The sequence below is a fragment of the Ceratotherium simum genome, chromosome 16, assembly GCF_057802395.1.
Source record: "Ceratotherium simum simum isolate JZ-2026a chromosome 16, ASM5780239v1, whole genome shotgun sequence".
NCBI lineage: Eukaryota > Metazoa > Chordata > Mammalia > Perissodactyla > Rhinocerotidae > Ceratotherium > Ceratotherium simum.
Window position 1 is genome coordinate 46407425 of NC_141915.1, and position 14509 is coordinate 46421933.

The 14509-nt window shown below is 35.4% G+C and overlaps 1 protein-coding gene across 8 annotated transcripts in view; it reads left to right on the plus strand.

Moving 5' to 3' along the window:
* The window catches only part of TANC2 (tetratricopeptide repeat, ankyrin repeat and coiled-coil containing 2), a 402214-nt gene that overhangs the window by 268171 nt on the left and 119534 nt on the right, over window positions 1–14509 (plus strand). For all 8 annotated transcript variants that reach the window (XM_087441368.1, XM_087441370.1, XM_087441371.1 and 5 more), the window contains one exon: window positions 12337–12462. In XM_087441368.1, the coding sequence (XP_087297494.1) occupies window positions 12337–12462 (126 nt within the window). The remainder of the gene's footprint in view (window positions 1–12336; window positions 12463–14509) is intronic.

Below are 14509 nucleotides of genomic sequence, written 5' to 3' on the forward strand. Positions count from 1 at the left end.
TCTAACACTATTGCCTTCCAGAAATTGGCATAAGGCCATTTCCGGAAGTATCAGTGTTATCATTTATTTCTCTAACTAGTAGATATTGAAGAAATTGTGTAACTGTATTGCAGAGAATAGAACCCAGGTTTCTGTATCAGCTATTTTATTCACCAGGTAAAAATATCATTGGAAATATGTTAAAAAAAAAAAAATTTACAAAGCAAGCAACGTTTTATCAGGTGAAGAGTATATTCTTCCTTTACATGGATTGTAAGATTTTAGTTTATTTAGAATTTTATCCTGTAAGAGCTGGTATTCTAGTTACTTAATAAAATATTTTAAATTGTCATCAACTTTCAGGGAATTGTCATGCAATTTGTAAGTTGTTTCAGCTTCCAAACTACCTCTCATGGTATATTTTTTTGCTAACTGCCATTTAACCACTTTACTATTTATAGGCATCAACATAATTGTGTCTACAGTTGTACTTCAGTAAGCTTTTGCATATCCATTGGAATGGTGACTGAAGCAAATATTAAGATAAGAATTTTATGGAGAATTACAAGAGGGAATTCTAATTAACATCCATTGTTGTTTTTGTAATATACTCAGCTACAATGTGATAAATGCTATAATACAGTAATTTATAAAGTACCCTAGGAACACAGAGGAGGAAGCATCTAAGTGTAAAGAGAGAAAGTAGAGAGGAATAGAAAACATCATAGAAAAGGACAAATAAGAATTCACGAGAAGTACTAAGCAAAAAGAGGAAGGAGTCACCAAGAAGTTAAAGAACTTGGCACATTATTGGTATTTCTGCATGACTAGAACCTGGGGGTACACAAAAGGAATGGTAGAAAATAATGTTGCAAGGTGATACCAAGGACTTTATGTACTCTGATGATAACTGTTGGGTTTATTTTGTGGATAGACAGCAGTGTAAACAGGAGCCGTGTTATCAAATTTGCAGTTTAGAAAAATGACTATATTCATCCATATAGGATAGACTGAAGGAGGAAAGCCTGGAGTTAGAGAAAACAGTTAGTTAAAAGCTTCTGATATTGTGCAGAATTACAGGGAATGAATTGCCAGGTTAAAGGCTATATCAATAGACTTGAGAGAGTGGCTTGAGAGATTTTTCTTGTTTTTACCTTAAAAAATAACATTTGTTAGATTTTTTAAAATACAGAATGATACGAAGAAGAAAACAAAACAAAAAATGAGCCATAATCTCCTTGCCCAGTGATTCCTGCTGACATATTCTAGAAATTAAAGATGCATATATATTAAATAATATATAAATCAAAAATTCAAATTCAAACAAAAAATACGAAAAGAAAAGGAAAAGCCACTCTCTTCTTTCTGCCTAATACCTCTTTCCAAAAGTTAATATTACTTGTGATTCTTTTTTTTTTTTTTTTGTGAGAAAGATCAGCCCTGAGCTAACATCTGCCAGTCCTCCTCTTTTTGCTGAGGAAGACTGGCCCTGAGCTAACATCCGTGCCGATCTTCCTCCACTGTATGTGGGACGCCGCCACAGCATGGCCTGACAAGCAATGCGTCGGCACGCGCCTGGGATCCGAACCCGGGCCGCCAGCAGCAGAGCACACACACTTAACCACTACGCCACGGGGCCAGCCCCCTACTTGTGATTCTTTAAAATATATCTGTTATACATATAATATCCATATTATGTGTGTAACATATAATATACATTATATATCTATATATGATTATAATACATGTAAGAGTCATGTAACGTCTAAAAATCAGTAGGATTTATACAAGAGCAATGAAAGCATATGTTCTTAGAAAGATGTACACAAATGATCATAGCAGCTTTATTTGTAAAGCCCAAAATTGTTAACATCACCTGCCCATCAACAGGTGAATGGATAAACAAATTATAGTCTATCCTTACAGTGGATACTACTCAGCAATAAAAGAAATGAACGGTTGATACTGCAACAACATGTATGAATCTCAAAATAGTTATGCTGAGTGAAAGAAGCCAGATTAAAAAAAGAGTACATACTACATGATTCCTAGATGCATGATTGCATTTTATAAAATCCTAGAAATGCAAACTAATCTGTAGGCACAGAGCGCCTCTCTCATAATGCAACCATCTGCATGTGCAGGTACCACCTAGCCCTCTTTGTATTGCCCTGTGGGAATTGGGGCAGGGAGAACTGGCACAAATGTTGATAATCTGGCTACTGCTATTCCTCTGAGGAATAAATTCTTTCATCTCTGACCTAGATGTCTCATGTCTTCTTCCAGCATCCAGGCATATTAGCTTAGAAGTAGGATAAAATATGAGATCCTTCTCAGTTCTTGACAATGAGATACTGCTATACTCATACCCACAAAATTCAAAGTTAAAAGTGGCAATGCCAAGTATTAGTGATGATGTGATGCAGTTGAAATTGTCGTACAATGCTGATGGGAGTATATTAGTAAATTGGTACTGCCACTTTGTAAAGCTGCTTGGCAATATCTATTAAAGCCATATAAAGGTATATATGCATGTTACCTACAACCAGGCAATTCCACTCCTGCATAGGATGGCCTTCCAAAGTAAGTCCTTATGTTCACTAAAAGACAAGTATAAGAATGTTCCTATCAGTTTTATTCATGATGTCCAAAAGCTGAAAATCATCCAAATACCTATCAACAGTAGACTATATAAATAAATTATATACAACGATGAAAAAGATGTTACAGACAACATCACGGAAAGAGCGTATTGTGTGAAGTATATATATTCATGTAAAGTTTAGAAAAACAGAGAAAACTATGGCACTTCTATGTTGATAGAACTAAAGTAGTGGTTACCTTTGGCGGAAATATCAATTAGAACCTTTTATATCTTGATCTGAATGGTAGTTGCATCAGTATGCATATATTAAAATTTATTGAGCTATACACTTGAGATTTATATACTTTATGTATGTAAATTATACCTCAATTTAAAAAATATATAAAGTATAGGGGCCAGCCCGGTGACGTAGCAGTTAAGTGCACACACTCCGCTTCGGCGGCCCGAGGGTTCGCAGGTTTGGATCCCGGGCGCACACGGACACACCGCTTGTCAACCCATGCTGTGGCGGCTTCCCATATAAAGTAGAGGAAGATGGGCACAGATGTTAGCCCAGGGCCAATATTCCTCAGCAAAAAGAGGAAGATTGGCATTGGATGTTAGCGCAGGGCTGATCTTCCTCACCAAAAAAAATATATATATAAATATATATATATGTATATAAAGTGTATATAAGCTCCTGTCTTTCTAGAAGGGTTTTTCCCTTGTCTTTGGTTTAGAAATAGCAGTCCTAGGCGGCACAACTAGATCTTTGACGAAATACCTGTTTTTAGTGTTGATTAAAAATAACCTAATAACTTCAACCAATGGATAATTTACTTGAAAGTGTTCCACTTATTGAGAGCTTAAACCTAGGGTCAGTACTCAGACTGGCCAGAAATGATTCTAATTGCCGTCTTAGTTCAGTGGTAGCCTAGATAAAGTCCTGAAGCAGAAGTTTCTATGTGAATTTTCTTTACCATTTTTTTTTAAAGCAAGTATATTGAGTCATATGTTACATATCATAAAATTCACGTTTCAAGTAATTCACTCAGTTCAGTAATTTTTAGTATATTTACCGTTATGCAACCTTCACCATAAATCAGTTTTAGAACATTTTCATCATCCCAGTAAGATTTCTCATGTCAATTTAATGTTAATTTCATTCCCACCCCAGCCCCAGGCAACCAGTAATCTACTTTCTATCTCTGTAGATATACCTTTTCTGGACATTTCATATAAATGGAGTCATACAATATGTAGTCACTCGTGTCTGTCTTCTTTTGCTTAGCATGTATCAGAAATTTGTTCTTTTTTATTGCAAATAGTATTCTATTATATGGCTATACCACCTTTTATCTATCCATTCACCAGTTGATGGACATTTCGGTTTTTTCCAATTTTTGGCTATTGTAAATAGTGCTGCTGTGAACATTCCTGTGCAAGTCTTTGGGTGGACATATGTTTTCATTTCTCTTGGATAGATACCTAGGAGTAGAATTGCTAGATCATAGGGTAAATTTATGTTTAACTTTTTAAGAAACTGCCAAACTGTTTTCTAAAGTGGCTCTGTCATTTTACCTTCCCACCTGCAATGTATGGGGATTCTTATTTCTGCACATCCTCTCTACCATTTGTTATTGCCTTCTCTTATTATAGTTTTTCTAACAGATGTGAAATGCTATCTTGTTGTGGCTTTAATTTGCATTTTCCTAATAACTAATGATATTGAGCTTATTTTGTGTGCTTATTAGCTATTCATGTATCTTCTTTGGTGAAATATCTATTCAAACCTTTTGCACATTTTTTTATTGGGTTGTCTTATTATCATTGAATTGTAAGATTTTGTTGTATATTCTGGATACAAACCTTTATCAGAGATGTGTTTGCAAAATATTTTCTCCCAGTGTATTGCTTATCTTTAGTTTTCTTATTGATGTATTTTGAAGCACAAAAATTTTGATGACATCAATTTATCGAATTTTTCTTTTATGGCCCATGCTTTTTCTTTATCTTTTTTAATCAAAAGTATACTGTTTATATCAAGTATTATAAAACAGTGATTTTTCTTTGTTATTGGAGTTTGTTTTAACTCAAGTATTAGAAAATATTTCCTGTACACACTTTAATACTTTCTCCCCTCTTCTTTTCCCTCTCCTGCCCCTCCCCCATGTTAAAAAAAGATATAAGAGATAACATTAGCCTAAATTGTTATGTCTGTAGACCTTAATTATTGATTATTTTTTCACCTATCACAGTGGTCATCCCCTAATACTGGCCTTTCTGGCTAGCAGAGATTTTCACATTCTTAAGCAATGCTGATCATGCTTCTTCAAAGGAAGGGTAAAAGGTAAATGCACAATCAGAAGCCAGATAGATGTGTCCTGGAGAATAGGATTTTGTCAGTCATAGGTCATGGGTTAGGGAATGGTTTGTATTGGGTTGTTTTATGTATCTGGAAACCATGGTTTCAGTAGCCTCACAGAGAGGCAGGAAAGTGAGCTATAAAACAAATGACTCAATTGTTTTCAAAATTTAATAGATTATAGGTTGAAAATGTTTCCGGGATGTAGAGAAATAAAATTACTTTCACAGAGAATTACCCTGCTAACTGTATAATGTGTGTAAATATTTGATAAGACCACAGCCTCTGGTAGCTTAAATGAATAGATGTCTAAGTCATTTTTTAAAATAAATTTTCTTAGCTCAGAAGGGTCCTCTCTTCTCATTTTAGCTCTACATATACATATTTTCCTTTACTTTCTAATGTGTACATAGAAGTGGTTCCCCAAACTGGAGGAAGATCAAGTATTCAGATCTTTTTGGTTGGTGAATAAGAATTGAGGATTTCAAATATGAGAAGAGCTTGAAATAGGGGGAAAATCCAGTATATTTATGGTTATTAAATTGTTCTAGGCATAGAAACAGTTGCGGGGCGGGGCAGGGGATGATGAATGCCAATAATCAAAGGCCTTGTTCAAATCCATCTTTTAAATTTCTCTTCTTTTTCAAACTTTAGCTCAGTATGAGTAATATAATTGTTTATTTTAGAGACCAAATAATGTTGAATAATGATGTGAAAGTACCATTTGCATCACTTTAAAAAAAAAACCTAGGGGAATAATTGTTTAAATGTTCCTTGCTTGCTGTGTTTTAGACTTCTCCCCACTTGGGGAAGAGAAGTGCCCTCTTTTGCCCGAGCTCGCTGGCATTTTTATAGGGCCACATCTAGCAGGACCAGGAAATTATTAAGGAATTATTTAAAATCCTTGAGGCTGCTGCTGGATTGAACTCTAAAGAATAAAACTATGTTATCCCATAAGAACCTTGATTTTCAAAAGAATGGAAAGGACGCATGGCTTTTATAACACTTTTACTTGTAGGGAATAAAGTCAGCACATATGCATAGGTTTATGGTGATTTATTTTACAGAAATTTTTTCTGAGCTTTTAACTCATGTACAACATAAATGGAAGAAATATATAATGAAATTTTTTTAAACATGTGCTTTTTATTAACTATTAAAATAGAAGTCTGATTAAATATAAATATATTGTCCAATTAGATTTAGCTGTATGCTTTTAGAAACATAAAGACTCAAACAAGTGAAGTCTGTAGTTAGATATACCAGTTAAAAGCTCCGTATACCACTTATGAAAATGGTACTATTTACTGAAAACATAAAAACTTTTAACTCGAATGATGAAGTGATTAAAGGTGAGTTTTGGCAGTCTGTAGCATTAAGGCTTGGGTTTTTCCTGGAGTAGCTCAGTTTTCTGAATATAAATTTAGATGTTTATACACCTTTAAATTAAAATTCTGAAATATGAAAAAATAAAAACTGTCTTTTATTGTTTTAAAAATATAAGCCACTATGGCATATTTATTTTTAAGCTCACTGTGTTGGAAGGAAGTAGAGAACCCTTGTGGACTTGCGGTTGCATGGCAGAAGTTATCAGAGAGTAGGCTGTCTATGGTCATTCTTGATGTCTTAAAATGAGGTTCGCAATGAATTGGAGGGAAGTCGGAAGCAGGAAATGTTCGCTTGCAACAGCTGTCCTCAGTGCTTTGTGTGAAAATGAGGAGTCTATCAGGGAAACATACAAACAACACAAGTCAGAATATAAACTCTCATCATCTACTTGTTAATGTTTGGAGCTGCACATTTTCCTAAGAAAAGGATCTTAAGAATCAGGTAAATGCGAAATGGGAATCCTGGGGCATTTAAATGAATCCAAACAGAAACTGTAATGAGGATTTTACAGAAAATCAAAACTGGACTGTTCAGCAGTCAGAATGTTGGCTTTATGAATCAAGGGTCTAAGGACAGCAGAGTGGCTTCTTGCCCAGGCTGTAGCAAACATAAAGTGTCATTCCAGGCTTCCTGCTCAGGTCAGCCAGAATGACAATTGTGCTACTAAAAGCTGTTTGCATTAGTGGCAACTGATAGAAGAAGAAACAATTCAAACTGGTACCAAACTCCATGTGGAGTTGCCGCTGGAATGTTTTGTACCAAATGTTGTCTGCTGGATTTTTTTCTGCTCACTTGTGTATTAAATTATTTTGACTTCAAAAAAGTGTGTCAGTTAAATGTTCTATAAGTGAGTCAGCTGTTCCAATCTGATGAAATCTCAAAAAAATATATACTCTCTTCTTCCACTTCCCTCTTCCTTCTCTGAAAACAAGGCTTTTTAATGACATAGATTTTATGGGTTTACTTTTTAAAACATTTTCTTTTTACATAAAATTTTTTATTGTTGATATGTTTTTCCTATTTCTTCAATTTACTTTAACTTACCTACTAATGTCTTATACTTGTATCTAGAAAATATTCATTAACTATTATAGTATTAATTTAACTTGATGGAATTATCTCAAAAAAAATTCCCAGTACAATTTCACAGTAAAAGTACCACTATGAGGTGGGAATATATGTGTCCCTATAGATTTATCATTGGTGTTTTATGGATGATGATGTACAAGGCATTGTTGCTATAGCCACCTCCTTTATGCTTAGCTTTCAAATAACCCATGAAGACAAAGCCTAATTTGTTATTTGTTGATTGTTTAAATGTAACCAAACACAAAGTGTAAGTTAAATTGTCATTAGACAACCATTTGTTGAGCATATACTATATGTCCTAGGGACTGTTCAAAGTGTTTGAGAATCATCAATAAACAAAACAAAGATTCCCACCCTCATGGAGCTTACATTCTAGCCAGAGAAAGTAAAATAAACATAATAAATAAGTAATTTGTATACTATGATAGAAAGTGATATATGCTATAGAAAAAAGTAAAAGTGGGATCAGCAGCACCTGGAAGAAGATTATATGAACATCACTGGAGCCAAGCATATTACCATAGTGATGTCTCTTAAGCATTAAGCAGAGCAATGAGGAGGGTGAGGATAGAGCCAGATTTCTAAGCAGGACTAGTCTGGAATTCAGTTATATGTTGAGCCTTATGTGCAGGGCACTCTGATTTACTCTGAAGGAATAGGGTTATCAGAGATAAATCAAACATTGTTTCTTGCCCTCAAGAACCTACTGTAATCTAATAAGGGAAGACAGACATGTAAACATCTAGCTGAATAACACAGGTTCTAATTAGCAATATACGTATGTGGTTGCTGAAAGGGAGAAGCAGTTAATTCTGACTGGGGGATCAGTCAGGGAAGCAGAGAAAGTGCAGCCTGAGCAAAGTTTGACGAAGAGTGAGATGTTTGACAAAGTATGACAAAGACTTTTTCTCAGAAACTGGCTTGCAAATGGAAAAGATTCAAGTGACTATTAGGGAGAGTACAACTACATACAATTAGTAGAACAAAGGGCCACAGCTAATAGAATTTTGGGTCCCTAGCTGATCTTTCTAATATTTGTCTCATATGTCTTCAAATAATGTATTTGAAGGGACAAGACTTTTGAAAATGATGAAGCAGAAAGAAACTGAAAATGGGATTAAGGAAAATAATGATTTATTAAGGAAAAAAGGCAGTAAAAATTATTTTTAATTATTTGATAAAATAGTGATAGATTCAGAGATCAACAAAAAAGAAGATATTAATTGCTAAAATAAGAAAAAGAATGAATGTTTTAGTAGACTTAGGTAACACTGACCATAATTTAATTGCAGTCCAGATTAAAGCAATAGTTCCCCATTGGCAGATTTCGGATCTATCTAAGCCCTGAATCAGGGCTTCAGAGCTACTGCACTTGATATTGAATATCACTGCTTTTCCTTAGTTCAGTTTGCCTATAAAGATTTGGATTTGTGAAGGAATGAACTATTCATTCAGCTCAGTGTTTGCAGTATTTGTCTTTTTCTTCTGATGTCTTCTGTCCAAAATTGAGAAATGTACTCATTCCAAAATATATTTACTACATTTCTTGGTTTTGTGAAATAAAGCAATAGAACAATTGATGTTCATTTTCCTGGGAATTACTATGGTAAATTTAGTAAAACTTAAGTTCACACTAAACATTTATATTACAAGAGCTGCCAGCAGCTCTTCATGGAGTATAAGAAGTCATATGTGAAACTAAGGATGTGGCTAAAAGTACTTGCCAAAAGATTTTTTTAATACAAAGAAATTAAAATGGATTATGTAACTGCTGTTTAATTTAAATCTGTACTCAAAGTATAGCTCTCCCTTAGTTTAATCTTTAACAGATTTGTAGATGGATATAATATATGAAAAAGAAATACGCCAGGCTTTTTTCTCTTGTTTCTTCAAAACAGCTTTTTGCTTCACTCCATGTTGTGTATTTCTATACCGTTCTACCTATTAATGAAATATACATTCTCTTTTTATTAAAACGTATCAGACCATTTTAGTGTTGGCATATAGAACCATTTTAGTAAAAGAACCCTGCTAGAACCTTGCTTTAAAATTATATAATTGTGCCATTAATATTGGCGTAATGGTAACCGAAAACTTCTGTCACTCATCCAGCTGTTAAGATTTCATTTGAATTTTGTTTTAATGTAAACAAAAGATTCTCATTGTCATTGATCTTCTTTTCATGTTACTCTTCAGTTTATCAGCTTAAAAAGTACCTTATCAGTATTTTTCTTATTAAAAAAATTACAAATTTGCGACTTTTGTTTGTTCTTTTGTTTCTTACTGTGGAAAATATTTGAAGTGCAGAGATGTATTAGTCTATGACATTCAGGGCACCTTTACTTCGCATTAGCAAGGCCTTTATTGCCCAAGTTTGATTACTGTTCTTTAAAGCCGTAAAAAACAGAGAGTTGAGGGAAAGTGACAAAGATGAATAAGGGATGAAAAATAAGCCTTTTAAGAAAGAATTAAATTATTTAGCTTTAAACGTAGAGAAGAGTACGATGAAAATAGCACTCAGCAGATGGAGAGAGGAAGACAGCTGGTTTCCAGGCCTGGCCCTACTTAAGTGAGTGATTCACTTTAGACAAGTCACTCCACTGTCTCCTAATCTGTAAAATGAGAGGATTTGACTAGATTGGGGTCAGGAAACTTTTTATTAAAAAGTTAGTATGTTAGGCTTTGCAGGCCATATGGCCTCTGTCACAACTACTCAACTCTGTTGTAAATGAATACTTAAATGAATTGGCAAGGCTGTGTTCCAGTAAAACTTTATTTACAAAAATAGGCAGCAGACCACATTTCATCCACAGGCCTTGGTTTGCTGACCTTTGGACTAAGTGACCTTTAAGATTCCTTTCACATCTGCATTCTGTGATATTGCTTTATTGTCAACATCACATATTGAAAGAGATTCCTGTTTAGTTATTTTCTATGCCATATCAGTCAGGAGCTAACCAGGAGAGAGAAACCACAGTTATTTTAACAGAAAATTTGATATATAAAGAATTGTTAACTAGGTTTTAAAGAACTGAAAAGGTAAAAAGAGAACACTGAGGTATCATGGACTTCACAATTGCAGGAAGCAGCTACCACCTCTGAGCCTGTGGGACAAGGAGAAGAGGTTGCAATTATTAAACTGTCAAAGCTTGGAGGAAAGGCCCCGCAAAGCTGCAACTCAGATCTCTGTGAAGGGGGCCCTGCTCAGCTGATGCTAATATTTCTGAGCTCCAAGGAGGACTCTGTGGGGATGGGACCCCTGGGGTTTCCTTTTTTTTTTTTTTTTTTGGTAGCTACACACCTATGGGTAAAGAACCAAACAAAAGAAAATAGACTTTGGTTAAAGCAGGAGGGATTATATTAAACATAAGAAAGAACTAATTTATAGACCCACATTAGAATACCAGTGGGATTGGTGTAAGAGTCATTGTCTCAGTGTTTTTAAATAAAAGATTACATAGTTATCTTTTCTGGATAGTTTTAATTTCAGAATGTGGAAATCAAGATTATCTTTTATTCCTCTGATACTCTCTTCCTCCCTCTGGTGTGTAATGTGGCACTTCCCTTTCTTGGTTTAAGTTCCCTAGACAAGCTTTCAAAGACCTTTATTTCCTTATAGAAACTGTATCTATAATTTGGATGCATTCTTTTTGTCTAGGTTTCCAATAGACCCAGGTAATAAAGACAGTTGCAATAATTGGAGGATATGGGGAACATACATCTCTTGCACTTGTTCTCTCTTATTCTTTTCTCTCTTCCTTTCCCTCTCTTCTGTGTTCTCCATCTTTTCTCTCTCTTTTTCAGCTCATAGAGCACTTCGTGACTTTCTTTGTGCCACTTACCATAATCCACCTTATTTTATTCTTGCTTGTGTCTTATCTTGGTTGGGGCTATGGCCAATACTTCATTGGAGCTCAGCAGCCAAGAAAGAATAATCTCAGTTTGCTTCCTCTCGCCCACTCAACAGTCACCAGAGGTAAATGGCAACTAAGCCAGAGAGGGCACCAAGAGCAGTGCCCAGCACTTAGTTGGCTCTCAGTAAGTGTCATTGAATGACGAAACTAACCCTCAGCACAGGATCTTGCATAGTTGGCAACAAATTGAATTAATGGTTTAATTAATAATTTATAAGCTCTAACCATTTTCTGACAGAAGTATGGGGGTTTTTTTTCTTTTTTGTTAAAAACTATTTTGTCTTCAGTGCTTCCTGATTCTTGATTTCTTCACTTTTTGGTTCATTGTGAGTGGACGCAACAGCTCTGAATATATAGCCATGCCAGTACCCATTTTTCCCCGTATCTTCTGCCATTTTCTCTCTCTATTTTGTGGCTGGGTTAGGGGTTAAAGGATTTATAGATGCTTGATTATGTTCAGAGAGCAATAAAATGTTGTTCGGAATTCATGGACTTTGGCAGTTCCCTAAATGCTGTTTGGCAATTCTCTGTCCATTGTCCCAGGTGCCCACCTTTCCAATATATACATATACCCACACACATGAAAATTGTTTTCAGATTTCATTTTTTACCATAAAGGGAAATGTAGAAAATAGAGCTTTATGTTTTTCTTACAGCTCAATATAATTTGGAACAAATTTCTCCACTGATGATATTTATGTCTTGTTCTACGGATGGGATTTGTAACCCAAAAGAAGCAAAGACTAATATCTTTGTTGTTAGGTACTAATATGTTTGCCAACTTGTTGCTATACTCTCCATAAGCTCAGGTAGTTGATAGTGATGAAGGAGATGAAGACAACTTTTGACATGTTTTGCTGGCATATGTTCTAGACACAGATGAGGACTTTGAGTTCAAAAAACTCTTGTTAGATGTATCTGCTGGAGTAAGCTCTGATTCCAAAGTTTGAGAAATACAGACTAACTGAAAGCTTTCTAAACTTGCATATTCTGACTAAACTCTTCTGTCTTGTCAGCCACAAGCTCTGCCCATTTGGAGGACCTCGCTTACCTGGATGAACAGAGACATACACCTTTGAGAACTTCTCTTCGAATGCCAAGGCAGAGCATGGGTGGTGCTCGCACACAACAGGATTTAAGAGGTTAGAACCACAGGAGGGCTTCTGGGAATGCTCAGGGGAAAATGGAAATGAGCAATAGGCAAAAAGTTCCTTTGTTTCCAATTTCTACACTTATTTAAGCCTCTCTTAAGAAGTGAACTTGTAACAGTAGAAGAGAAAGATAAACACAAATATATTGTACTCATAGAAAGACATTGTAATTACCAAGAGTCAGAGGCATTGATTCCTTAAAATCTGAAAGAAAACAAGTGTAAAGGGTTGATGTGATGGGGGGAAGGTCCTGGATTTCAGAAGTGATTTTTGACCAACTTCAGCCCTAGCCATATTGCAGGTGAACTTGGTGCTGATAATCATGGTTTTGCTAGAGAATTTATTTCGTTTTCATTCCAATGGCCATTTCTAGTAACATACAATACTTTTATTTTCTTGGAGTTTTAGACCGTGCTTCTAGTCCTGTCCTGGCAACATCTAAACAACTTATCCTTTATTATGTGGGAAAAATTTCTTTATACTCTGTGCGTGCTACATGCTTCTACAATCAGGAACCTGATCTGTTCAAAGATTTTCGTTTTGTTACAACCACAGTCTAGTTGAGAGGCCTGTTATTAGTATCTCTGCTTGTGCCTCTTATTTGCTCAAAATGAACCGAACTGTCTGATAGCCTTAACAAGTGGTCTGCTGTTTCTAATAATCCATAGCTCCACTTCATCGAGTACATTTTTTATTTGATCTTAAAATTTTCATCTTTCCTTTTTCTCCTCCTCACCCCTTGTCCTTTGCCCTGCTCTAACCTGTATAGCACCACATGCATAACTCACACAAGAAGGGATTCATACATGCCTGCTGTCCGTTCTGAAAGTCATTATGCTGACAGTTTTTCAATGATGGCTAGGCAACTAGGAGCATACAATAATTGATTGTTTTGCTACAATTACCATACCTACCATCAACAATAGTGAGTTGATGGCCTCAGTCATAGTTTTAGTTCCTAATCCTATCCATCCTGCTTGCCATTTCTTCAGTTAGCCAAATACTAGTTGCTTAGTATATGTGATTGTGTAGTTCCAGCCCAGAAAGTGGAATTATGTCAAGGAATACTTTAGTGCTAGTAGATTGATTATATGCAAAGCCTGAATAAATTTAGTCAAAAGACCAAATAAATGATTTGTGCTGAGACCAGAATGCATAGCCATAATGAAGAAGATTGGACACAACTACTGATATATGTAGACCTTCGGATTTGGTTGAAAATCTGCCATATTGGCATCACCTTGCATCTCATTATGGAAAAACATACATGACATTGTTGATTTTATTTTCTGCTTTGCTGGTCATTGAATAATGAATTTTATACTACATAGAAAACAAAATTAATTGACAGATTGCAGCTGTGTATTTTTGAGAATCCTTCACATTGGGTTCTGTTGATACTGGATTGCACACGTCTGCTTCTAGTATCTAAAGATTTAGTAAGATCTTTAAAAAATGCATTCTTGGGCCGGCCCCGTGGCTTAGTGGTTAAGTGCGTGCGCTCCGCTGCTGGCAGCCCAGGTTCGTATCCCGGGCGCGCACGGACGCACTGCTTCTCCGGCCATGCTGAGGCCGCGTCCCACATACAGCAACTAGAAGGATGTGCAGCTATGACATACAACTATCTACTGGGGCTTTGGGGAAAAAAACAAATAAATAAAAAATTATAAAAAATGCATTCTAGTGAGCTTGATGTTTATATACAGATATCAGTTGTATCTAGAATACAGCAAAAATCTTTTCCATTGCATTGAGCTTCAGCTTTAATAGTCAGTAAAACCAAAGTACGTCCAAAGATCTTTCCAAAGCATACCTAAATCTTTAGGAAGCTGTCTGCCTGAATAATGCATTCCTAACAAAACTAATTTCATATCCCTTGCAGATAGTGTCTCAACTTATTGGTTACATTAATATTTAAAGATGGAGTTTTCCCTTGATAAAGGTGCTATGATCTTAGTGTTTCAGTTCCTTAAAGTTGTCTTTTCTTTCAAGAGCTCTTCTTTTTTAGCAGTCTAAATGGTTAGAACATGCCATCCAG